Source organism: Rattus norvegicus, chromosome 5, assembly GCF_036323735.1.
Source record: "Rattus norvegicus strain BN/NHsdMcwi chromosome 5, GRCr8, whole genome shotgun sequence".
NCBI lineage: Eukaryota > Metazoa > Chordata > Mammalia > Rodentia > Muridae > Rattus > Rattus norvegicus.
Window position 1 is genome coordinate 14,159,777 of NC_086023.1, and position 25,785 is coordinate 14,185,561.

At 43.9% G+C, this 25,785-nt stretch overlaps 1 protein-coding gene across 7 annotated transcripts in view; it reads right to left on the bottom strand.

Annotated features, from left to right (window-relative positions):
• Sgk3 (serum/glucocorticoid regulated kinase family, member 3) overlaps positions 1-25,785 on the bottom strand; it is a 126,472-nt gene that overhangs the window by 31,149 nt on the left and 69,538 nt on the right. For all 7 annotated transcript variants that reach the window (XM_039109233.2, XM_063287121.1, XM_039109232.2 and 4 more), the window contains 6 exons: positions 17,491-17,710; positions 13,737-13,820; positions 9,656-9,728; positions 9,065-9,140; positions 3,211-3,298; positions 1,541-1,590 (listed from right to left, as the gene is read on the bottom strand). In XM_039109233.2, coding sequence (XP_038965161.1) covers positions 1,541-1,590; positions 3,211-3,298; positions 9,065-9,140; positions 9,656-9,728; positions 13,737-13,820; positions 17,491-17,586 — 467 coding nt within the window. In that variant the 5' untranslated portion in view covers positions 17,587-17,710. The remainder of the gene's footprint in view (positions 1-1,540; positions 1,591-3,210; positions 3,299-9,064; positions 9,141-9,655; positions 9,729-13,736; positions 13,821-17,490; positions 17,711-25,785) is intronic.

The window sequence follows — 25,785 nt, forward strand, 5'->3', positions numbered from 1 at the left end:
AATGCCAAGGGCACTTTCTTTTCTTTTCTTTCTTTTTAAAGATTGGTTTATTTATTTTATGTATGTGAGCACAATGTTGCTGTCTTCAGACACACCAGAAGAGGGCATCAGATCCCATTACAGATGGTTGTGAGCCACCATGTGAACTCATGACCTCTGGAAGAGCAGTGAGTGCTCTTAACTGCTTAGCCACCAATCTAGCCCCCTGTCCCTCAAAATGTTTTCTGATGGAAAGAAGTCTCCAGCTTTTAACATAAGTCTCTTATCGAGCATTGAAATCAAAAAGTTCAGTGGATTGTTCCATGCATGCCTGCGATGAAGGAAAGCCAGGAACAGAACTCCAGAGAGAACAACACCGCTGTTTTGTTTATTCAAGCCTAGTAGATAGAAACAGCACGGGCTGGCAAAGGCAGGTGTCAGGGGGGTAGGACAGTGATCTTAAATATCTAGGAGTGTTTCCTCAGAGAGCCTGAATTCCTGGCTGTACCAGAGGAGGATCGATTGATTTAGGTTTGAAATGTCAAGTAATTACCAAAACCAACCAACCAACCCCAACAGAAAACAAGTGATTGACTAGCTCAGCAGGAGAAGGAGCTTGCCACCAAACCTGATGACTCGAGTTGGATGCACGTGGTGCAAGCAAAGAACTGACTCTTAAAAGCTACCCTGTGACCTCCACACACACATCTACGCACACAGTAAGTAAGTAAGTAAGTAAGTAAGTAAATACATAAGCTGTAAGAAGGTTTACAGTCTGTTCGTACACATTTAACCTAACACTCAGTTCAGGTTAAATATTAAAAAAGGTAAAAATTAACAAGAATGCATTAAGCAAATAAGGCAGACTCAAGAAGGGCAAACGGCACACATCATTTTCTCTCATGTGCACAATCTAGATTTAAATACACACATCTTCTCTCACACACACACAGGATGCAGAAGCAGGAAGACTAGAAAGGAGGAAGCAAGGATCTCAAGGGGGAAGGAGAATAAAAGCAAGACAGGAAGTAACGAAACGTTTTCTTACATACGTTGAGTCAAGGTTTAAATAATACATACACACAAATAACATGAAAGGGGAAGGGGGACTACTTGGCAGAGAGGAAGTCAGTGTGTGCACTGGGGAACAAGTATGAACGGAGCACACGGATGCATATATGAAAATGTCGTAAGCAGCCAGTAGTTGGTATGTTAACTAAAAAAGAATTTAAAGCAAACAAGATATATTAGAAACATTTAACTAAATATAGGTATATCTGTTCTACAAAAAACCTGTTCTTTGGGCTATTTTATTCTTTAAGGAAATAATGTTTTAAATAGAAGGAAGCAAATGTGACTGTGTAAGTACACGCGCGCGCGCACACACACACACACACACACACACACGGGGGGGGGGGGGCTTCTGCCAGAGCAATGAAGCAATGACAGCAGTATTTATTTCTATCTACTGACATATTCACAGGTCTCCAGTTAAAATAGTTTAGCGTCACAAAAATGCACATTCGCAAAATAAAGAAAAGTTGAAATAAATTAAACCTACTGAGGATTTCCAGTTGGACCCAGGTTGATGTTCCGTGAGGTAGAATGTGGCTATTTAGTGAGAGGGAGAAAACAGTATCCTCATTAGTGTCAAAGATTACAAGTCAATGGATACCTTGATATAAAATTATATAACCATACCACAAACAATATATGTTAAGGAAACCTAAAGTCCTCATTCTTGAAATATAGTCAGTATAAACAGTCACTTTTACCATGGTAACTTGCAAGGAGAAAGGAGACCAGAAATGACACTCAGCGTTAAACAGACAAGGACCAGGCCAAGCGCTCAGGAGAGGTGAGCGCAGAAAACACATGTAACAGATGAATCCCTTTACACTCAGAGACCAGTTGCCAAGGCTGTCTGTTTTTCAGATATTAAAAACTTTTTAAGGCCAGGCTGACGGTAAGGGCGTATACACGGCAGATCTGTTGAGTGCAGCTGGAGCCCCTAGGATTGGCTGTCTCCACCCCAGGTGCACGGCTGCACGGCCATACTTAGCTTTTCTAGGGGTGCTGGAAACAGATCCAAACTCAGGTTCACCCCGGGCAGACTGACGGCTCTCTCCGTCCTGGCAGAATCATCTCCAAAGTAAATACAACAGGATTTTCTCCCGTCCCCAGCAGTTCAGTAGTTTCGAAGTTGTAGGCACAGTAAATTAAAGCCCGGGATCAATTCAGCCATGAATCCTTACTCGCCTGTTACAGCACAAAGCAATTTAACCTCGAAAGATTCTGGTTCACTTGAAAACTCAAGTGAAAATTCCCGAGGTGGAATCCAGGGATCCTGTCAGGGGCGGCATCTGTTTTCTCTTGAGGTATGAGGGATTAAAGCAGGGCCTCTGGGCATGCATTCAAACCCACCCCACAGTAGACACTCACAAAAGCCATGTAATAGTGAAATTAGCTTCCCGTAAGTCCACTCTGAGGTTCTTTGTACATTCAGGAAAGTAAATGACTTTTATGTGCGTCTAGCACACACACCTTTACAGGAATGTAATCACATTCCTGTAAGATTATCATTTTTACTGAAATCTACTTAGACTTATAATCTCCAGGTGGCACAGTACCACTTGTACTTCTAATTATCACATATAATACCCTGACTTGTGTTTTTCTTTTTCTCTTTCCTCACAGCACCCAAAGGTAAATATTAAAAGTAACTTCCAAAAACAAGGTTACTCTACGTAGCTTCAATATTGAGAACCTGCATTATACTACAAAGTACGATGTCTACGTATTCTGTGAGCGTCAGAGGCTCAGTAGTTAAGGCGCTTGCCAAACAAGCCAGAGGACCAGAGTTTGGATCCGAGTTTGGATCCGTAGAACCTCCATAAACGCCAGGTAGGCATGGCAGCCTGCCTGTGAATCCAGCCTCCAGGGCGGAGACAGGGCTCCTCAGAGCAAGCAGTCTGGTAAAATCAGACATGTTGTGTCCACACATATGAACCAAACAACAACCCACACGGCACACATGAAAAGAAGAAAGACGGGTGGGTAATGGTGTGTGAACGGTGGAACTGTTTTTAGGTATTCTACAGTGCAGAAATTCTAGCGCAGACACGACCCCTTGGTTCTGCATTAACGCTGCTCTGAAGGAAGACTGCGTGTCTGAGGCTCTCAGGCACATGTCTGAGGCTGCTACCCGGTCAGCACAGCGCCCCCTGCTACCTTCGGAGTACTTCTTTCATCCTCATCTTCAGATGGATCTGACTGATGTCTCGGGCTGTCCATTTGAAGGAATGCTCGGACGTCTGGACTGAAAACAAAGATTAATTTATTACTCAGACAGCATGTGAACAGCTTGTGACCCTTTAAAAAGAAACTAAAACAGAAACCACCTTATTAGCATTTGCAGCAAGAAAACTGCAGACTGCATTATTCATTATTGTAATGGGAATAAAGAAGTTCTGCTCTTAAAAAGAGGGGACCCAACAGAGGAGCAGCCAAAGATATAAACAGACGATTCACACTGGAGGAAATCCGAGTGGAAACTGGAACTGACATTCACTTCCCATCCATTAGTCAGCCAAAGAGAGATCAATACAAGGATCCCAGGGCAGGATGGGCCATGTCCTGAGCTGCTGGTGGGATGGAGAATGAGCCTCTCCTCAGAAGCAGATGGCTTGGGGAAACCCCGGATACATCTATCCCAGACGCAGACACTCCCCTTATAAGTGTAAGCATGGGTTGCAGGTGGGGTGGGACATTACACCCTATGTACTGGTCCATTTGAAAACCAGGAGGCTTAAGCCAGCCCCAGTAACTGCCTGTAGAGAACACCAGTTGGCAGCCGGCAATGACGAGAACCTGTAGCATTGGACATCTTAGTGTGGAGCGCCGCCTGCCGTGCTCTGGCACTGTGGTGAACACAGACAGTTGGCCTCACCTCTGTGTATTCACTAAATAGCCACGGATGCAAGGCAGGCCTACTCTTGAATACAGGGATATGTATGCGTCCTAATAATGTATATTAGAGCAGATCTCCACATGGGTACAGAGGCGTAGGCTGATGAGGGGACTGGAGGACTAAAATCAAAGCAGACCACTCATGGACTAATGAAAATCCCAATTAAAGGCCAAATTGCTATCTTAATGCACACATGAGCAGTCCATTATGGTCTTAACACAAACCACACTTGGAGGAAATTAGAAAGGTAAACAATTACGTTTAAAAAGGAGATGATTTACAAGTGTTAAACACCATTACTTAGTAATCCACTCAGGTTTATATGCCTAAAACATAAGACTATGTATACCTCAAATCATACACGAGTATTTAGAGTAGCATTATCTGTAATAGCACAAAATGAGAAATGCTAACCAATAAATGGATAAACACAGCATGGCAATCCATGAAACAAGATAACTTATACCTGTTACCTTATACAGGGATGAACCCCAAAACACTGCACTGAATGAACAAAGAAGAAAAACAGGACACACATTGTACGACTTCAAAAGAAATGTGTGCAGCAGACAGATCCTCAGACAGAAGGCAGAGGAATGGCTGCCAAGCCTTCCTTGCCGAGACAACGGGAATGTCAGACTAACTTTTAAGTGACTCGGGTGACAGTCATTCAGTACCATGAATATTCTGAAAACCACCGACTGTATATTCTCGAGTATCTAGAACAAATGTGAACGTGGGGAAAGGAATCTTCAATCCTACCAGTTTACACGTTGGCTTTCTTCTCTGCAAAATGTTGGTTATGCTACATTTGCATTTTTTTCTTACGTGGCCTAATTCACATTCCCTCCTGAACACTTCTTCGTGCTGTTAGAGGCTCTAACCATCAGACAGTACAGACATGTGCTTCTTGTCACACAGAGGCACCAAGAGTTACTCAATGGCTTCTAACACTTTACTATACAACTCTCATGCTCCACAGACGTTGCTGCAAGGCAGGCCTTGGGTTTAGCACTGCGGCTGCATTATGACTTGCAACACAAGGTTTATTATTTGTGCATATGGAGGGAGTATGTGCGCATGGTAGGAAAGCCAGAGGCCTTCTACCCTTATGTGCATTCTGGGGATAGAATTCAGGCTTGGGTGACAAGTTCCTTCACCCATGGAGTCATCTAACAAGCCCTAATTTTATTTTTTAAACCAAAACCATTTAGTTTAAGGCCAGGCATTATGTTTGAACCCAGCACACAGGAAACAGAGGCAGGTAGATCTATGAGCTGGAAGCCAGTTCTGTCTACAGAGCGGGTTCCAGGACAGCCAGTAATACACTGAGAAACCCTGTCTGCAAACCAAACCAAACCAGAACAAAAACCATTACTGTGGATAATAAACCAGGTTAACATTTTAGCTACACTCTGATAACTATGTCTAGGAATGTTACACCAATTTTTTACTCTGCGTGTTTTTATGAGCATCTGAAGATTCTCCCAGCTGTGGTGAGTGTTAAAAGCTAACAAGTGACATAATCTCATACATGCTAACTTTACCAGCATTATCATTAACTAAAGTCACAACAGGGTATCCCGCTTGCCCACCAAAATGGTGGAAACTGAGACTAACTATACACAGTGGTGGCCAGGAGAACAATGCCATTTCTCATGGAGGTACAAACTGCTACAGCCGTCCTGGAAAGCCACATGGCACTATGCCTTGGAGTGAAGCAAGCAGCCTACAGCTTACACACTATGAGAATGTTTGTACATGTGCTCCGTAAGACATGGGAAGGCCAACATTTGTAACAGCCAGAAACAAACCCCACAAAACAAAAATCCCATGTCTCTGGAAACTCCAAAGTTTAGTTCCAGTATCTAACCACAGCCACATAGCTTTAGGACGTAGTCACCCTGCTCACAAAGCACACACTGGCACAGGCTGGGTCTCTGGAAATCAGCCTCAACGGGCGCATTTAACGTCAAAGTTGTTTCTAACCCAGACCAAGACATTTTACGTGAAGTCTGTAAGTGTAGCTCCCTGAGGCACATCAGTAGTTTGGTGTTCGAATGGAAAGCACGAAGACTGAAGTTCTGTTAACGCGAAAACATCCATCAGTAGAATTGGATGAGTTGTGGAATACATTACAGCAATAAATGTCACCAAGACAGAAGACAGAGAATGTGCACGCCTTGACTTTATCTATATGAACTTTAAAGTCAGGCCACACTAATCTGTTTCTACAATCAGAACTGTGGTTATCTTGGGAAAGAAACAAGGACTGGGGATTTAAACAAGGTGGCTTCAGACGTGCTGGGGCCAGCTTCGTGCTCCGTCTAAGTGACGGGGAATGGCCTGTGCACAACTGTCTGGGCACTCGTTTGTACTACAGATAAAGGAAGGCATTCTTGCTTCCACTGTCATCTGTTCTTGTTTGGCTACTCTTGTTGCTCCATTATGGTAAGGCCTCACGTAGCCCAGGCTCCGCTCTAACTAATTATGCAGCCCTCGGTTAGTTTTGACTGCTGACCTTCCTACACCCACTTGATTTTCTATCTTATTTTTATGTGTATGGATGTCTTCTTGGCATGCAGTGTCTGCAGAGGCGAGAAGAAGGGTCAGATCACCTAAGACTAGAACCACAGATGGTTGTGAGCCACTGTGAAGAAGCTGGGAGGAAACCTGGCTCTTCTACGAGGGCGACCATGCCTGCAGGCCCTGCCTCCACCTCCTCAGTATGGACCTTACAGGCACGCACCACCGTCCAGCTCCTTTCCATCTCCTAAATGCATACGGAAAGGTTCAGTGCTCATGATGGTCAGCACTTTTACTCGTTCTTTTTACGTTTAGTTTTCCTTTCTGTGTTGTAGTATTTTGCCTGTATGCTTGTGCACCTTACGTGTACCTGGTGGATGTGGAAGCCAAAGTTGTCCAATGATTGGAACTGGAGCTATAAATGGTTCTGGCCTACAAGAGGTGCTAGGAGTCAAACCCAGATCCTCTGGAAGGGCAGCCTGTGCTCTAAACCACTGAGCCGTTTATCCTGCCCCTTTCCTTTTCTCTTGGTGTGTGTCATTTGCACTGGTGCTCTCTCAGTAAGTAAATAGCATCTTTTTTTTAAGAAAAGATTTATTCATTTATTATATATGAGTACACTGTAGCTGTCTTCACACACACCAGAAGAGGGCATCAGATCCCATTACAGATGGTTGTGAGCCACCATGTGGTTGCTGGGAATTGAACTCAGGACCTCTGGAAGAGCAGTCAGTGCTCTTAACCACTGAGCCATCTCTCCAGCCCCCATCATTCTTTATTATGGCAACTTTTCATGTATTTTTGGTTTTTGGTTCACTTAGTATTTTAGGGTTTTAGTCCACTGTTCAGCTTTGGGGTCCATTATTTACTGCCAGTATACTCAAATACCCCCTTTTCACTCAAAGGTCAGAGAAACAGACTGTATTCCAGTTAAAAAAATATAATTTTAAAATCATATTTTCATAGTTATCTTTTTAAATACTTTTTCCTGTTAAAACAAATCTATTTGGGGTCAAGAAGTTGTGACAGGGTTAGCCAGGGTGGCCTTGGGCGTCTTCTCCCCTCCTGCCCCTCCAGGTACGGAACTATAATATAAGCAAGCTCCACCGAGGTTACTGACACCATCTTAAAGCACGTTTCCCTGACAGCAGCAGGGAGCGTGCAGTAAGCACTCAGGTTATACGTTATTTCGCTTCTCACTCTTTTATATGCACCATGCTAAGATGATTTGATGTTAAAATGAAAACTAAGTTCTGTTAACAAAAGACAAGACCTATAAAACACAAAGTATCTTGTTTTATTAAAAAGAAAATGTCACCTTAAAACCTCTTGGTTATTTGTTCACGAGGTCCTGGGATTTATTCTCCCCAGAGCAGAAGACACTTATCAGAGCAGAAGTGCACTGTATATAAAAAGATCTGTTGTCACAAGTGACCAAAGTGCAGAGACTAAGTGCCAGGGGCTACTTAGCCACAAATAGGGCATTTTATTATCACCCTGACGCCTGACAAGGCTCAGAGACAATCTCAGAAGAGGGAGGAGAAAGGGTTCAGAGCTGAGGTTGGGGAGGATCCGAGTGAAACCACCTATACTTCCGGAACATGTGGCTAACATGAGGCCTAATCCTAATGGGCGTCACAGACACTGAGGCACCTTTCCAAGTGATGGAGAAATAGAACACCAAGCAGTTAGCAAGATGTCTTAACTAGAACGCAAACGGACTTAAACAGTAATCCGTAAAACTTCTACATCTTGGTTGGTATTTTTGTCAACTTGAAAACAGCCAGTCATCTATAAACAGGGATTCTTTTTTTTAAAAAAAAGATTCATTTATTTGATATATATGTGACCACATATATATCTTCAGACACACCAGAAGAGGGCATCAGATCTCATTACAGATGGTTGTGAGGCACTATGTGGTTGTTGGGATTTGAACTCAGGACCTCTGGAAGAGCAGTCAGTGCTCTTAACCACTGAGCCACCTCTACATCCCTAAACAGGGATTCTTAATTGAAAAAAAAAATGCCTCCAGAATATTGCCTGTAGGCGAGTCTGTAGTGTATTTTTTTTTTTTTTTTTTTTTTTTTTTGGTTAATGATTAATGTGGCAGGTTCCAGCTCACTAGGGTGGTGCCGTCATCCCTGAGGAGGAGCTGCTGGGCACACAAGAAAGCAGGCTGAGGGGTTGGGGATTTAGCTCAGTGGTAGAGCACTTGCCTAGCATGCGCAAGGCCCTGAGTTCGGTCCCCAGCTCCGAAAAAAAGAAAAAAAAAATAAAGAAAGCAGGCTGAGTAAGCTTGAGAAGCAAAGCAGTAAGCAGTATTCCATCATGGCTTCTGTTTCATTTCCTGCCCTGACTTCCCTCAGTGACAAGTATGACCCGAGGGCTGTCAGACCTAGCTAAGACATCACGCAAGTGCAAAGGGAAGGAAAAGTCTGAGCTGAAGAGAAAGTGATACAAGACATTAGGAGATCGCGTTCTAGGAAGATTTCACAACCAGTAATGTTTCATAAAGCAACTCCTGAGGTTTAATCAACACTCTTGGGTTTGCTTTCACTGTCCCTTTAGAAGAAAAGAAGTACTTACTGGTTGTAAAGCTCTGGATATCTGACTAAGTTCTGAATGAACTCGTTCAATCCTGCTCTTCTTTGTTTAATAAAATCTGTAAGAGAGACAGGGTACACTAGTAGTTATATTTCCGTCATCGCATGCAGTTACCATGATACACCCATGGGAGAATAGACAACCACAGGGCAGCAAACTGTGTCTAAAAGCTATTTCTTAGTTGGTATTTGGTCCTGGAGGAGAGACTTGTAGACGCTCCAGAAGAAAACTACAGCTTTACCATTAGAGGGGTTAAGACACTGAACACTGCCTCTTACTGAAGAACCATTTGCTATCTCTCCTTGGTGCACAGCTTGTGTGCCTTCTCAACAGTGAAGCAGACTGTATCACAAACCTCATGAACAAAACAGGTGTGGTAACAGTGCATGCCTGAGGCTGAGGCAGGAGATCACAAGTTTGAGGGTAGCCTAGGCTACATAGCAAGATTCGATCTCAAAAACAAAACAAGACAAAAAACCCAAAAAGTGCGTAACAATTATGTTCTTCAATAAATACACGACTTCCTCTTCAAACTTCAACCGGAACTCAACAGATGATAAAGCTTTTGCTTACCTGGATCAAAATTATCACCAAATATTCTCTTGGCCGGGATCTTCAGAGCCATAGCAGGAAACTGTTTCTTCAACTGAATTTTAAAAACAGCATTCTGTGAGCTAATTTCTAAATCTATTTATGCCTACACAACACAATATGATCTTAAAGATTTACTGTAGGATAAAGTACAACATACAACACTAATATAGGTGAACCAAATGCCAGACTGACTCTTTTTTTTTTTTTTTTTGGTTTTTTTTTTTTTTTTTTTCGGAGCTGGGGACCGAACCAAGGGCCTTGCGCTTGCTTCCTAGGCAAGCGCTCTACCACTGAGCTAAATCCTCAACCCCCCAGACTGACTCTTAATCACCCTCTTCTGTCCCAGGAAATTGTTCAGTATGTACGTGACCTTGGATATTACTTAATATCTCTGTGCCTCAGTGTTTTTTCTTTGTTTGTTCTGTCTGTAAAATGGGGATAGGCGAACTGAGCATCTGTCAGGTTTTTTGTGCAGTGGAATTAGAACCCATTCGGTGAGCACTCGGACTGAAGAGCGGTGCCTAGGTTCTGCAGTCACCACTCACCCTTCACCTCAAGATGATCACCTCTTAGTGATCTACAGCAACAGGTCAGCAACAATTCTTAGAGAAAGCGAGTTAACTTTGCCCCCAATTCACTCAACTCCAGCTTTCTCTCTATTAATCGCGAATACATTTGTTCATGAGATTTGTTTGAGGAAAAACGAACTTTTATTGAGGAACCATTTGCTACAATGTAGAAAGAAGTTAAAGGAGGGACAGTCAAGTTGTAAGCTAGCTGTATGTGAAAATCCACACATTCAGAAACGACAGGTCTGGCTGGCAACCACCAGAGACACAAATGGAAGACTCACTGCATTGCTGTGGGCAAGCGGTCAGCAAACCCCTGACTTAAAGAGGGATGAGCAAATGAGAGCCCACGGCAAGCACACACTGTATGGACACTTGGAGCCTTATCCACGGCCACATAAACATTCAGGCTCGGGGCATCGCAGTCTGAGTCTTCAGATGCGACGACGATTCTGTGCTTTAACAATCGCCTTTTAGATAAAATGTATTAAAATATTTACAGATGAAATGGCAGGTCAGGATTTGTGCGGAAATTACAACAGGCTGGTTCATATGTGACATAAAGCAAATAGCACTGTGGCAGTAATCAAAGACAGCGATGGTATTTCATTATTTTCTTGCTTTTCTTCCCCCTTGAGACAGGGTTTCTCTATATTGCTCTGGCTGCCCTGGAATTTGTTCTGTAGACAACACTGGTCTCGAACTCAGAGATCTGCCTGCCTCTGCATTCTGGGTGCTGGGATTAAAGGTGTGCACCACCATGTCTTATTGTACTAATAGAGTTACTGCCAATCTTTTTTTTTTTTTTTTTTTTTGGTTCTTTTTTTCCGGAGTTGGGGATCGAACCCAGGGCCTTGCGCTTCCTAGGCAAGCGCTCTACCACTGAGCTAAATCCCCAACCCCACTGCCAATCTTAACAGACTAACGACAATTTGTATTAATAAAAGTTAAAAAATACCAACCATTCTTTAAAAACACAGTTAAGCTGACAATAAAAATATCCACAAATTGAAATTCTTACTTTTTGTCTTTTATTTTAAACGGAGGAAAGTAATTTGAGGGAGCTGGAGATCGGGTTCAGGCTGATTTTTGTAGTTTTAAATAATGTAACTGATACTGGTTTTGTGGTGACAAGAGGCAGAATCTGAAACATTTATATTTAAGACATTTATAAAAAAACAAAATCAGCAAATAAAAAGATGGGAAAACGTGAGAGAAATGTGGAGAGATGGCACCCCGGGCTGTGAGAGGAGAGAGATGGCGCCAGGGGCTGTGAGCGGGGAGAGATGGCGCCGGGGGCTGTGGGAGGGGAGAGATGGCGCCAGGGGCTGTGAGAGGGGAGAGATGGCGCCGGGGGCTGTGGGAGGGGAGAGATGGCGCCAGGGGCTGTGAGCGGGGAGAGATGGCGCCGGGGGCTGTGAGAGGGGAGAGATGGCGCCGGGGGCTGTGAGAGGGGAGAGATGGCGCCGGGGGCTGTGAGAGGGGAGAGATGGCGCCGGGGGCTGTGAGAGGGGAGAGATGGCGCCGGGGGCTGTGAGAGGGGAGAGATGGCGCCGGGGGCTGTGAGAGGGGAGAGATGGCGCCGGGGGCTGTGAGAGGGGAGAGATGGCGCCGGGGGCTGTGAGAGGGGAGAGATGGCGCCGGGGGCTGTGAGAGGGGAGAGATGGCGCCGGGGGCTGTGGGAGGGGAGAGATGGCGCCGGGGGCTGTGAGAGGGGAGAGATGGCGCCGGGGGCTGTGAGCGGGGAGAGATGGCGCCGGGGGCTGTGAGCGGGGAGAGATGGCGCCGGGGGCTGTGAGAGGGGAGAGATGGCGCCGGGGGCTGTGAGCGGGGAGAGATGGCGCCGGGGGCTGTGAGCGGGGAGAGATGGCGCCGGGGGCTGTGGGAGGGGAGAGATGGCACCGGGGGCTGTGAGAGGGGAGAGATGGCGCCAGGGGCTGTGAGAGGGGAGAGATGGCGCCCCGGGATGTGAGAAGAACAGCTGGCCAACTTTCACCAGCTCCCAAAAGAATAGAAAGGTTACCAAGGCCAAACAGCATTACTTAGTTACTATTTTCTTCTAAAACTGTACTTTGACTTCCAGTCACTGCCTTGACGCCCTCTGTGAAGCAGTATGTAAGACAATATATAGGAAATTCTCTTACATAAGCTTTCATGTACCATAAAGAACAGAGGGCAACAGAAAACATTACCCTGAGTAGTAACACTACAGGCAGTAGCTTACATTTAATCTACTTTAAGTTCCCCTACTATCCAGATCTTCTACAATATTTAGTAATTTCCATCAGGACAAGTAAATGTCATTCCAAACCAGAACGTTGTTAGTTGTAAGTCCCTTTCAATAGTGTATCATTTGAGTGCTGCTTCGGGCAGATACAGAGAAATGGTAAGTAAGATGAACCAGAAGTCTAACTTTTATGACCTAAAAACCCACGAGATCCTATGACTCACTCCACCCCACTTGGGAAACAGTTTATCTCTCAGCTGAGATAACTATGACTCAGTATGTTTTTGAAAACTCTTATAAACGATACCTTGCAGATTTCTGTATTTTTTAAACTATATAATGTGGATATGTATGTCGATGCCCCTGAAGGCCAGAGAGGATGCTGAAAAACACTGACCTGGGGCTCCCAGATGATTGTGAACGTTCTTACAAGAACAGCAAGGGCTATCTTTCCAGCCTCGAGATTTATGTAATTTTAAAATCAGGAGACAGGGTTAAGTAATGAAAATTTACCTTTCTAAATATAAAAACAACTTTCTAGAGAGGCACCGCAATCTACTCATTAAATGCACTGGGGGTGGCGGCCAAGATTGGTTTTTTGTTTGTTGTTTAACAACATAACTGAAACTAAGCTTAGGACACAGAGATTCTCTAATCCAGGCTCTGCGAGAGCACTGTCTGGCCGCCATCAAACTTTCTAAGACAGTGTCTTCCACCTACATCAGCAGCTGGCAGAATCTGGCCTGATGCCTCTCAAAGATCGTGGTACCTCACTGCAGATGTTAAAAACTATGTGCAACTATGGGCACTAGACTGTGAACTACTTACTAGCTGGATTAGTAATAAAATGGCTTCAGTCCCTTAGACAGCCAATGGTCGCTCAGATTTCCGACTCGCTTCGGCTGTGTTGGTATCTGAAAGCCGGAACTAATCACGTCTAACAATGATGCACAAGAGGAGTGTGCAGTTGACACTTTCAGAGCTAAGGCTGAGAGCTGAAGATTTTAACTAAAACGGCCTTGATGAATACCATGCTTATTTGGCACAAAGGATTTGTATCTAACGCCATCTGACACTGAATTGTCCTTGACTCTCGGTCTCATCTCTCACCCTCCTTCTTCACTTGGAACTGTCTGTCTTTCCACATTTCACATAAAGGCTAAGTCAAGCTGCTTCCGAAGAGTCGACCCCTTTTCTGCTTGGGAAACATGAACGGATTGACTCATCCAAATAAGCTTTAGACAGAAATGATGTAGTCTCTTACAGAATTGTAAAGTTTGTCAAACTCTGCATATCTCCTGAAGACGAACCATTCGCTTCTTCCCACAGAGACCAGAACTTTATAAACCTGTGGAAGAAAATAAATAAAAAAAGACATAGTTTAACGAACTTCAACTGCAAAGGAACCATACACAAAATCTGCTAACTGTTTATGTGATTCTCCAAGATAAAAATGTGTATCGAATGAAACAAACTTTGTGTTCTAGGAATATTAACTATTCTTTACTTTTGAGTAATTTAACACTTGCATTTTAAATTTATGTAATCAACTTTTTTGTTAACAAACCGTTTTTAAAAACACATACACACACCATACAAACCAGAAGATGGAAGGCTTTTCTTTATCCTTATTAGCTCACCACAAGTAATTCAAGGTAAGAGTATTTGAGTATCTCCAGTAAAACACACTGAACTGCTGAACTTTCTGTTATTTTCAGAGAATAGCCATGGGTGTGTGTGCTCTGTCAGGACTACTGACTGCTAACAGAGGATGATCCTGCGTGTGTGTGTGTGTGTGTGTGTGTGTGTGTGTGTGTGTGTGTGTGTTTGCGCGCGCGTGCGTGCGCACTCGCGAGCGCTCTGTCAGAACTACCGACTGCTAACACGCGGCCATTCTTGCCTCATCTTTTCTTTCCCAAGAGCAAAACACTGTAGAATCAAGTGACGCCATTTTCTTACTCATCAGCTAGCTATGCCTTGAAGTTCTAAAGCACTTTCAGAAGTGATGCCTGGCCACAGGTAACACTCAGCGACTGCTTTTCTTCCTAGTACCTTTCAAACAGTAATGGTATCCTTTCATTCTTCTAATGCCATTTTACAATTGTGTCTAATGTCTTCACATACAACCTCATTTAATTATAATCAATAGTCCTATGAATGAGCAGAATTATAGCCTCCCACTATGTCAGTCAAAAAGCTGATTTACTTAATGTTTATAATGATAACTAGATAAGAGCTGCTTTAGGGGATATTTGCTCACATTCTTAGTGTTGGGAGAAAAGCAGGTTCGTCTCAGACACTCACACACGTACGTACAAACTATCCTTTCCCATAAAAGGAAAGTAACTGAAATCTACAAGTTCACTCTAGATAACACCGTGAGGAAGACGAGGCTCTGATATTTTGTAATAGACGGTATAAACGGACGGGGCCCTCAGCCACATTAAAGCTGTAGCCTTCTTTGAGAGAAGCGATGAAATCTCACTGGAGTTGAGGCAAAGCCACTGCTATCAGACACTTGGCAATGGACGTGTCCCTCAGATGAAAGATAACAGTGCTCAAGATTCAAGCCGTTGTTGAACAGTCAGAGGGCTGATCCACGTCGACTGTTAGTTCATGTTGTCAAATACACTTTAGATGCCACGAAATGTTTCTTTTCAGAGAACATTCATGGACATTCCTCGCTGTATAAAGCTATTAATATGTGCCAGAAATGAGGAGACTTAGTCACAGGCCAGTGACGTGACCAAGAGTGGACAGCGGAGTCTCCTGAGCAGGAGTCAGGGAAGCAGCCTGGATGCAAAAGGACAAAAGCAGGTCTACGTGACTGCGGGCATCTTAAATCCCTTGTACTGATTTTCTGATGAGGACACAGAACAGGAAGACGGGCTCTCTGGGTTACAGCCAAGGCAGCAGCCAAGTCTAGGTTCCAGGACATGATGGGGGTCTCTGGAGCAAACACCACACACAGACACAGACACAGACACAGACACAGACACACACACACACACACACACACACACACACCCCTGGGCACTTGAAGGAAGTATATGAACAAGATGCCTTTTGCAGGGTCTCTGAAACACCAGGACATAGCTTGAGAACGTCAGGGTGCAGGCCCTGTCAGGCTTCCCCTACTCTTTCACAGAATGTATCTCTCCCTGAAAAGACCAAAGGACACCTAAGCTACTATCCGTACGGTAGGAATGTCTGCCAAACTTGGTGGGAGTCGAAGTTCCTGAAGCACAGAACAGCCCAAAGGTAAGAAAAAGGAGCAAAGGAAGGAAAAGTTGCGTACACTCCACTATTTTATCCAAGCTGTAACAAACAGCCTTTGCCAACCTTCAAGGTGCAGTTGCTAGAAATTTTGGTTACACAAATGTATTAACAAGTATGTACCATTTAAGATATTGTTACAACACACATTCGCACGCGCGCGCGCACACTGCAAACACACACAATTCTGCACCTAAGAGGCTGGGGAGAGATAAACAGCCAGATCCACACTCCAACCTCTGTATCAATGCAGGGAGGCATTTGTTTAGGAACAGAGAACAGGGTAGGTGAACTGCTTCCTGGTTCCACATCTCGGACCCTGAGAGCGAGCTACCATTTGCAGTTGCTTCTGCAAGCTAATGAGGCGGAATACAGTGTCTGGGGTGTTTAGCTTAATATTTCAGCTCTTCTCAGCTCCCAGGTCAGCATGAATTCCAGCTCAAAGTCACTTATCACAGCAAGGACTCAGTGGTCTACTCCTGTGGTGGTCCAAAGGGCGCTGATGCGCAATGCCGAGAATGAAGGCACTGCACCAGTCAAGTGCTCTACTAGAACCTGCTCTCAACTACAGAAGACAGTCCCAAGTCAGCCCAGCAAGGACAGGCCAGCTATGACACTGCCTGTGCAATCACTAAGCCAGAGTATGGAGAACGACGAACAGGCTGTGTGTTCTGCACACATCTGTAATCCAAACTCTGAGGGAAGGCAGAGATAGGAGGATTGTTTTTGGCTTTTAGTAATAAAGGAAACACGAACCCCAGATGCAAGGAAAGACCCCGATTCCCCAATTCCTCAAAGGAATTGGCATAGAGTGACAAAGGACACCCAAGAGTACCTGATGACTTTTGTCCTCTATGGGCCGCACATACACACGTACAGTAAGAACGCATACACATTCAGATAGATATTGTTTTCCAGACACTGATAACATAACTAGAACATACTCGTCGTACCTACTGTTTATAAAGCAAATACTGTGGCACCAAAGTCAGAGATGCCTTTGTATACCTTTAAGGTAGAAAAAGAGGTAAAGCGGGGAAACATTGTAAAAATGAGGTGGAAAGTAATAAATGCCATGAGGCACTGTGGAAATTTCAGGACAGTAGTTTTTAACATGGGCTCAGGGACCTTGGAGTCTACAACGCTTGACAGTTGTACAAAGCTAACATTGCAAAGGCACACTGTCTACACACATGTATCTGACAAGAGGACTTGTGAGTTTCATACAATTCTCCAAAGAGATAGGCAATCAGGCAAAAATCTGCACTAAAAAGAACAATTACTGTTAGAGCAGCCAAAGGAAGCTTCGCTTTCTTATTATTTTTTCTCCTCTCTCTCTCTCTTTTTGAGGCAGGGTTTCTCTGTGTAGCCCTGGCTGTGTTGGAACTTGCTCTGTAGACAAGGGTGGCCTTGAACTCAGAGAACCGCCTTCCTGTACAGTGCTGGGATTAGAGATATGCACCACCACTACCTGGCCTAAAGAAGGTTTTGGGAGGGTAGTTCATTCAAGAGAAGAAAAACCTGAACCTGTGGAGAGGAGGGGGCGGATTCCTGGTTAGGAAAGAATGCAGGCGGGGTTGGGGATTTAGCTCAGTGGTAGAGCGCTTGCCTAGGAAGCGCAAGGCCCTGGGTTCGGTCCCCAGCTCCGGAAAAAAAAAAAAAAGAATGCAGGCATGGGGGGGGCGTGTGGGGGAGGGGAAGTGTCGACATTGGCTGTCCTAATTCTCCTACCACACACTTACCGTGAACCTCTTCTTTTTCTCTCTGTGTTCGTCAGAGCTGGGAATGCTCACACTTGGGCAGCTCTCCTTGTAGTCCATAGTACAGTCTCTCTGCATTTAATGTCTTGAAGGACACAGAAATTGAGTCTGAAGTTTCCAAGGTCTCAGCAGAAGGTAAATATGATTAACTAGTCCAAAATATGAAACCTCTTGAGGTAATGTTCAAACTCCATCATGGAACCTGAAAGGACAGGAAAAAAAAAAAAACATGATTAGAAAACCAATTTCAGAGCGTCTGGTATGTCATTTGGCCTTTGAAGGGGACTGTGTGTGAAGGCTTCATCCCAGAGACATAGGGAATGGTTCAATATATGAAAATGAGGATAAAAATAAAGAAATATAATCTACCCTAAGAACAAACTGAAAGAAAAAAACCAACCCAATCGTCTCATTAGATACAGAAAAGATCTTTGACAAAGTCCAACCATCCTTCATGATAAAAACCTTGGACAGACAGATATAAGGGACACACCTAAACATAATAAAGGCTACATGTAAAAAGCTGATGAATTAAATAGAGGAACTCAAAGTGATTCCACTAAAGTCAGAAACAAGGTAAGGTTGCCCTCTCAGCTCTCCACACTATTGAGAATAGTACTTAGTATTAGACAGAGCAGTAAGACAACTGAAGGAGATCAAGGGGATACACATAGGAAGGAAAGAAGTCAACGTCTTCTCATTTGCATACCCTACAAATTCCCACCAAGGAAATTCTACAGCAGATAAACATTTCAGCAAAATAGCTGGATACAAAAATAATTTATAAAAATCAGTATATACAAATGATAAACAGACTGAACAAGAAATCATTTTACCGGGCTGGAGAGATGGCTCAGAGGTTAAGAGCTCCGAATGCTCTTCCAGAGGTCCTGAGTTCAATTCCCAGCAACCACATGGTGGCTCACAACCATCTGTAATGAGATCTGATGCCCTCTTCTGGTGTGTCTGAAGACAGCTACAGTGTGCTTATATACATTAAGTAAATAAATAAATCTTAAAAAAAAAAAAGAAATCATCTTACCATAACCTTGAATAAATAAAATATGTTAGAGTAACTCTAACCAAGCAAGTCTTATATAATAAGACTTATATAATAAAAACTTCACATCTTTGAAGAAAGAAGGTGGGAAAATCTCCCATGCTCATAAATAGGTGGAATTAACATAGTAAAAATGACCATCCTACCAAAAGCAATCTACAGATCCAATGCAATCCCCATTGAAATTCCAACACAATTCTTTGCAGATCTTGAAAGAACCAATCTCAGCGTCACTGGACACAAAAAGCCCAGGAAGCTAAAACAAACCTAGGCAATAAAAGAGCTGCAGGAGGTGTCACAATTCCAGATCTCAAGTTGTACTGCAGAGCCACAGTAACAAAAACAGCCATGTATAGTCACAAAAAGCCATGTTGATCAATAGAATTGAACTGAAGACCCAAACATAAATCCAGACACATAATCTTTGATAAAAAAACAAGAAACGAACACTGGGGGAAACAAACAACCTAGGATCCTCAACAAATGGTGCTGGTCAAACTGGCAGTCTGCGTGTAGAAGAACACAAACAGATCCATGTTTCCCACCATGCACAGAACTCCAAATGGATCAAAAAGACCAGAACTTAAACAAGATACCTTGAACCCGATAGAATAGAAAGTGGGGAACAGCTTTGAACTCATTAGCAAAGGAGACAACTTCCTGAGTTGTCTTTAGTGCAGGCACTAATATAAACAATTAATGAATGAGACCTCATGAAACAGAAAAGCGTCTGTAAGGCAAAGGACATCATCGTTTGGACAAAGCAGCAGTCTACAGAATGGGAAAAGGATTTTTACCAACTCCACATCTGATAGAGGACTAATATCTAAAATATATAAAGAACTTAAGAAAATAGATATCAAAAAATTAAATAATACAATTTAAAAAATGGGGTAGAGATCCAAACAGAAATTCCCAATAAAAGAAACGCAAATGACTGAGAGACACTTTTTAAAAAATGTTCAGTACCCTAGCCATCAGGAAAACAGGAGTCAAAGCTACTTTGAGATGCCATCTTAACACTTGGAAGAATGGCTAGACTCTGTAACGCAGGTGACAGTTCATGCTGGCAAGGATGTGGCACAAGGAGAATACATCCTTTACTGGTGGGACTGCAAACTTGTAAAATAGGAGCTCCTTAGGGGGGAAAAATCAATCTACCTCAAGACGCAGCTATAACTACTTCTGAGCATATACCCCAAGGACCATTCACCATACAATAAGGACACTTATGCAACCATGGTCATTGCTGCTCTTTTTAATAGCCGGGAATTGTAACAACCTAGATGTGCCCCAAATGAAGAATAGATAAAGAAAATGTGGTACATTTACACAGTGGAATATTACTCAGCTGTTAAAAATGGCACCATGAAATTTGTAGGCAAATGGTTGAAACTAGGAAAAAAATCATCCTGAGTGAGGTAACCCAAACTCAGTAAGATAAATATGATATGTATGATTATATTAGCCATTACATAAATGATAAACTGCAATCTGCAGTCTGAGAGAGGGTAGAAGAAGGGGCTAGAGGGAATGGAATAGATTTTATGAGTGGACTGGGTGTGGGAGTGCGGCAGATGGAAACAGGAGGATCAAGTCGGGAGGGGAAAGGGGGGAGGTACTGAGGGAATCCAAGGAGAGACAGCTAGTATTGAGGGGAATTTGAGGAATGAAATAAAAACCCCGTTCAGTGGAAATGTCTTAAAATGAAATATATGAAGAGGATCCTAATGAAGTCTCCAAATCATGAGGGAAACACGGTCTTAACTGGTCATCTGCTGCCACCAAACAAAGCTTCCAGTACCAGTATAGGGTTACATGCAATTCAGGTGTTGGCCAAGAGGTCCCATGGAAATCACCAAACCGTTCTTCCCTAACGGACTGCAGGAACCCACTGCTTTAGAAAACACCTGCACAGCTCATGACCATTGCCAGGCTGACGGGTGCCTACCCAGAACCTTCTCCCAAGGTTCTAGCATCTTTGGTATGGAAACATACTCTACAGGCAACCAAAAGAGAAATGTAAACACCAACCAAGCCCCAAAAACTTTCATCTACAAATCTGTCTGCTGGCAAAATATGCTAGGGCAATGGTGGCACAAAGCTAGTGTACAGGGGTAACCAACCAATGTCTGCTCTAACTTACGGCTTAAACCATGGGATAGAACCCGTACCCAACACTGTCTGAGTGACTAGATAAGCCAGAGCCCCCACCCCAAAAGTAGTGATAAAATGACATTCTACTACATTCATAGATATGTGTCTTGTTCAGCCATTACCAAAGACGCTTCCTTTTACAGCAGACAGAAACAAATGCATAGAGTCATGGCCAGATATGGGGGGGAGGGGGGCGCGGGGGGCGCAGAGACAGACATGCAGACAGCAAGAGACCAAGACCTTAGAACACACACTCTAAATGGGATTTCTCCATCAAATCCCTCCCCTCAGAGCTCAGGAACCCCCACAGAAGAGGAGGCAGAAAGAGAGAAAGAGCCATAGGGAGGAGGACGTCAGGAGAACAAAGACAGCCAAATCAACTGAGCAAAGCTCCCATGAACCCACAGACACTGAGGCAGCAAGCACAGCCTACAGGGCCTGCACCAGGTCCTCTGTGTGTATTAAGGGGGACTCCTGGATGTGGGAACTAGTGTGGCTCTGATTCCTGTGCCTTCCCTTGAGGCTCCTTCTACCTTGTCCAACCTCCATGTTATGATTTCTGCTTTATCTTGTTATATTTTGTTGTGTTGTGTTTGGTTGTTAGCTCTTAGAAGCCTGATCTTTCCAGTCAGAGACAGAAAGGGAGTGGATCTGGATGGGAGGAGGTGGGGAGGGACTAGAAGGAGTAGAGGGAGGGAAACTGTAATATACTGTATGAGAAAGAAATCTACTTTTAGAAAGGGGAAAAAGATATAAAAATAGGACATATATTAATAAGGGAGAGCCCTTCTATGGAGGGAGAGGATGGTACAGTGGCATGCAAGGTGTCACCAGTTGGGCACAGACAGATGGCGGAGTGATTGTGACAGGGCTGGCGTTACTTCCAGGTGTCCTTGGCCGTGTGCACCAAGCAAATGACTAGTAGAATGTGGCTGCTTTGTGGTCTTTCATTTCTTTTTTTTTTTTAATATAAGATTTATTCATTTATTATATATAAGTACACTGTAGCTGTCTTCAGATACACCAGAAGAGGGCATCGGATCTCTTTACAGATGGTTGTGAGCCACCATGTGGTTGCTGGGAATTGAACTCAGGACCTCTGGAAGAGTAGTCAGGTGCTCTTAACCGCTGAGCCATCTCTCCAGCCCTGGTCTTTCATTTCTTACAGCTGCCTGCAGACAGGAGGGAGAGTCAGGCCAGAACTTAATGGTAAATGGTGAGGAGCAATGAAACATGCAGCCACGCAGTCCTCGATGCTACACGAGGGCGCTTGTCGGGAAGCAGATCCCGGATGGTGGGGAAGCACGAGCGAGGCTCAGAATGACGGCCCCCACTTCCACTCGACTGAACTCACCCAACTCAGTGAAGCTGCCTGAGCTCCTCTGGGGACACCCAGACTTCCAATGCCTCCCCATCCCGTCCCCAAGCTCCATGTGACTCTTTCAAGTTGTTTCCAAAGGAGACATCAATTCCCCTCAGTTATGGTCTCACTTTTTTTTTTTATCATCATCCCAAAACCCAACTGAGCTTACGAAGAAGTTCAAGGTAACAGAGAACACACTGAATTCAACTTAGAATTATCATGACCCATTACAAGGCCAAGTGCACATACTGTTGATTTTTCTTCAATTCTTTCCCAAGAGTTAACTACAGTCACCTCAGAGTGGATATCCACTGTAGAAGGGGAACTATGAAACCCTTCCAAAGGTTATTGGAGACCATCTCTGAACAGACACCGATTTTGGTGGACACAAAATGTATTCTACTACTCAGAGCAGGACTCCTAAAGATGGTGTAAGAGAGAACATTCGCTATAGAATCTTGGTGCGTCCAATGGAAACAGATCTTGTGTCTGTTTGTTTCCCTTGTCCTAGAGTTTTGCTGAAACTTACATATGACTAGCTTGCCAAATTGCCACAATGAATCCTTGTCTTGCCAAAAAAGCTATTGCGGAAGAAAAGAGCCTTGTAGAAACCTCTGACAAGCATCAAAAGAGTTACTCACAGTTTGTCAACAGCTATTGTCCACTTGGTTCCTGGCTGACAGCCCTTCTTCTTTTTTTTTTTTTAAATTATTGAATACATTTATTTATTTATTTATTTATTTATTTATTTATTTATTTTATTAACTTGAGTATTTCTTATATACATTTCAAGTGTTATTCCCTTTCCCGGTTTCCGGACAAACATCCCCCTCCCCCCTCCCCTTCCTTATGGGTGTTCCCCTCCCAACCCTCCCCCCATTGCCGCCCTCCCCCCATAGTCTAGTTCACTGGGGGTTCAGTCTTAGCAGGACCCAGGGCTTCCCCTTCCATTGGTGCTCTTACTAGGATATTCATTGCTACCTATGGGGTCAGAGTCCAGGGTCAGTCCATGTATAGTCTTTAGGTAGTGGCTTAGTCCCTGGAAGCTCTGGTTGCTTGGCATTGTTGTACATATGGGGTCTCGAGCCCCTTCAAGCTCTTCCAGTTCTTTCTCTGATTCCTTCAACGGGGGTCCTATTCTCAGTTCAGTGGTTTGCTGCTGGCATTCGCCTCTGTATTTGCTGTATTCTGGCTGTGTCTCTCAGGAGCAATCTACATCTGGCTCCTGTCGGTCTGCACTTCTTTGCTTCATCCATCTTGTCTAATTGGGTGGCTGTATATGTATGGGCCACATGTGGGGCAGGCTCTGAATGGGTGTTCCGTCAGTCTCCGTTTTAATCTTTGCCTCTCCCTTCCCTGCCAAGGGTATTCTTTTTCCTCATTTAAAGAAGGAGTGAAGCATTCACATTTTGATCACCTGTCTTGAGTTTCGTTTGTTCTAGGGATCTAGGGTAATTCAAGCATTTGGGCTAATAGCCACTTATCAATGAGTGCATACCATGTATGTCTTTCTGTGATTGGGTTAGCTCACTCAGGATGATATTTTCCAGTTCCAACCATTTGCCTACGAATTTCATAAACTCATTGTTTTTGATAGCTGAGTAATATTCCATTGTGTAGATGTACCACATTTTCTGTATCCATTCCTCTGTTGAAGGGCATCTGGGTTCTTTCCATTTTCTGACTATTATAAATAAGGCTGCGATGAACATAGTGGAGCATGTGTCTCTTTTATATGTTGAGGCATCTTTTGGGTATATGCCCAAGAGAGGTATAGCTGGATCCTCAGGCAGTTCAATGTCCAATTTTCTGAGGAACCTCCAGACTGATTTCCAGAATGGTTTTACCAGTCTGCAATCCCACCAACAATGGAGGAGTGTTCCTCTTTCTCCACATCCTCGCCAGCATCTGCTGTCACCTGAGTTTTTGATCTTAGCCATTCTCACTGGCGTGAGGTGAAATCTCAGGGTTGTTTTGATTTGCATTTCCCTTATGACTAAAGATGTTGAACATTTCTTTAGGTGTTTCTCAGCCATTCGGCATTCCTCAGCTGTGAATTCTTTGTTTAGCTCTGAACCCCATTTTTTAATAGGGTTATTTGTTTCCCTGCGGTCTAACTTCTTGAGTTCTTTGTATATTTTGGATATAAGGCCTCTATCTGTTGTAGGATTGGTAAAGATCTTTTCCCAATCTGTTGGTTGCCGTTTTGTCCTAACCACAGTGTCCTTTGCCTTACAGAAGCTTTGCAGTTTTATGAGATCCCATTTGTCGATTCTTGATCTTAGAGCATAAGCCATTGGTGTTTTGTTCAGGAAATTTTTTCCAGTGCCCATGTGTTCCAGATGCTTCCCTAGTTTTTCTTCTATTAGTTTGAGTGTGTCTGGTTTGATGTGGAGGTCCTTGATCCACTTGGACTTAAGCTTTGTACAGGGTGATAAGGATGGATCGATCTGCATTCTTCTACATGTTGCCCTCCAGTTGAACCAGCACCATTTGCTGAAAATGCTATCTTTTTTCCATTGGATGGTTTTGGCTCCTTTGTCAAAAATCAAGTGCCCATAGGTGTGTGGGTTCATTTCTGGGTCTTCAATTCTATTCCATTGATCTATCTGTCCTGACAGCCCTTCTAACCAACCACTCTACTCTCACTAACAAAAAATACTCTGCCCGTTCTCCCTTTTGAGCTCAGAAACCGTATCACTATCAAAAAGCTGGTGGATCCTATCATATCTCCGCTTAAACTGCCTGCCTAGCTGGGCAAGAGCCAAAAACATCGTGGGGCATGTCTATGGAGTGCCGACCTCTAACCAGGTGGTGGTGCTAATCCCAGATGCAATCCCAGATGAGGTATGTTAGGTCGGTGACTGTTAGGATAATCTCTGACGGCAAGTATACAGCTTATGACCTGATAACTGCCTCTTCTATCAGCAGTGAAAGACAAGGAGATGCTATCACATGACAGAAATAGCTGTACCTACTGAACACTGTCATACCAGAGGGCTGACGTGTGCACTGTTGTCAAAGTATGGTCTAGACTCATAACAGTGGTTCTTAACCTGTGATTCGTAACCTCTCGGTTGACCAGCTCTTCACAGAGGTCATGTATCAGATATCCTGCATATTAGATGTCCTACACCATTAGATTCATAACAGTAGCAAAATTACAGTTATGAAGTAGCAACAGAAATAACTTTACGGTTGAGGGTCACCACAATGTGAGGAACGGTATAAAAGAGTCAAAGCATTAGGGACCATGATCATGTTGACTGCACAGGCCACCACTGATCCACCACATTGACGACACTAGATTAATTGTCCCCAGTGAACAAGAAACAACAAACACTCTGGACACCTGTGCAAGCCACAGAAACAGGGGATGGGAGGAAAATGCCACAGAGGCTCAGGGATCTGCTTTGCAGATCGTTCCCTAGGGATTTGCTGCTCAGACAGGATGTCCTGGGGCTCAGGTGAGAGAGGACATTGCCTCCACTGAGACAAGAGCAAAACAACCCAGGCTTCATGTCTGGATGTGCTTGTTCTGACCCACTTTCTGAGGAACCCGGAGACTGCCAGGTTTTATCGACACCTATTCTATAAAAAGGTGCTTAAAGATGAAAGCTGCCTAACCCCTGAGCCTCTGCCTGGTCACTCTCCACAGAGACAGAAATGAAGCAGGGAGGTTTGAGGTGTCCCTGAC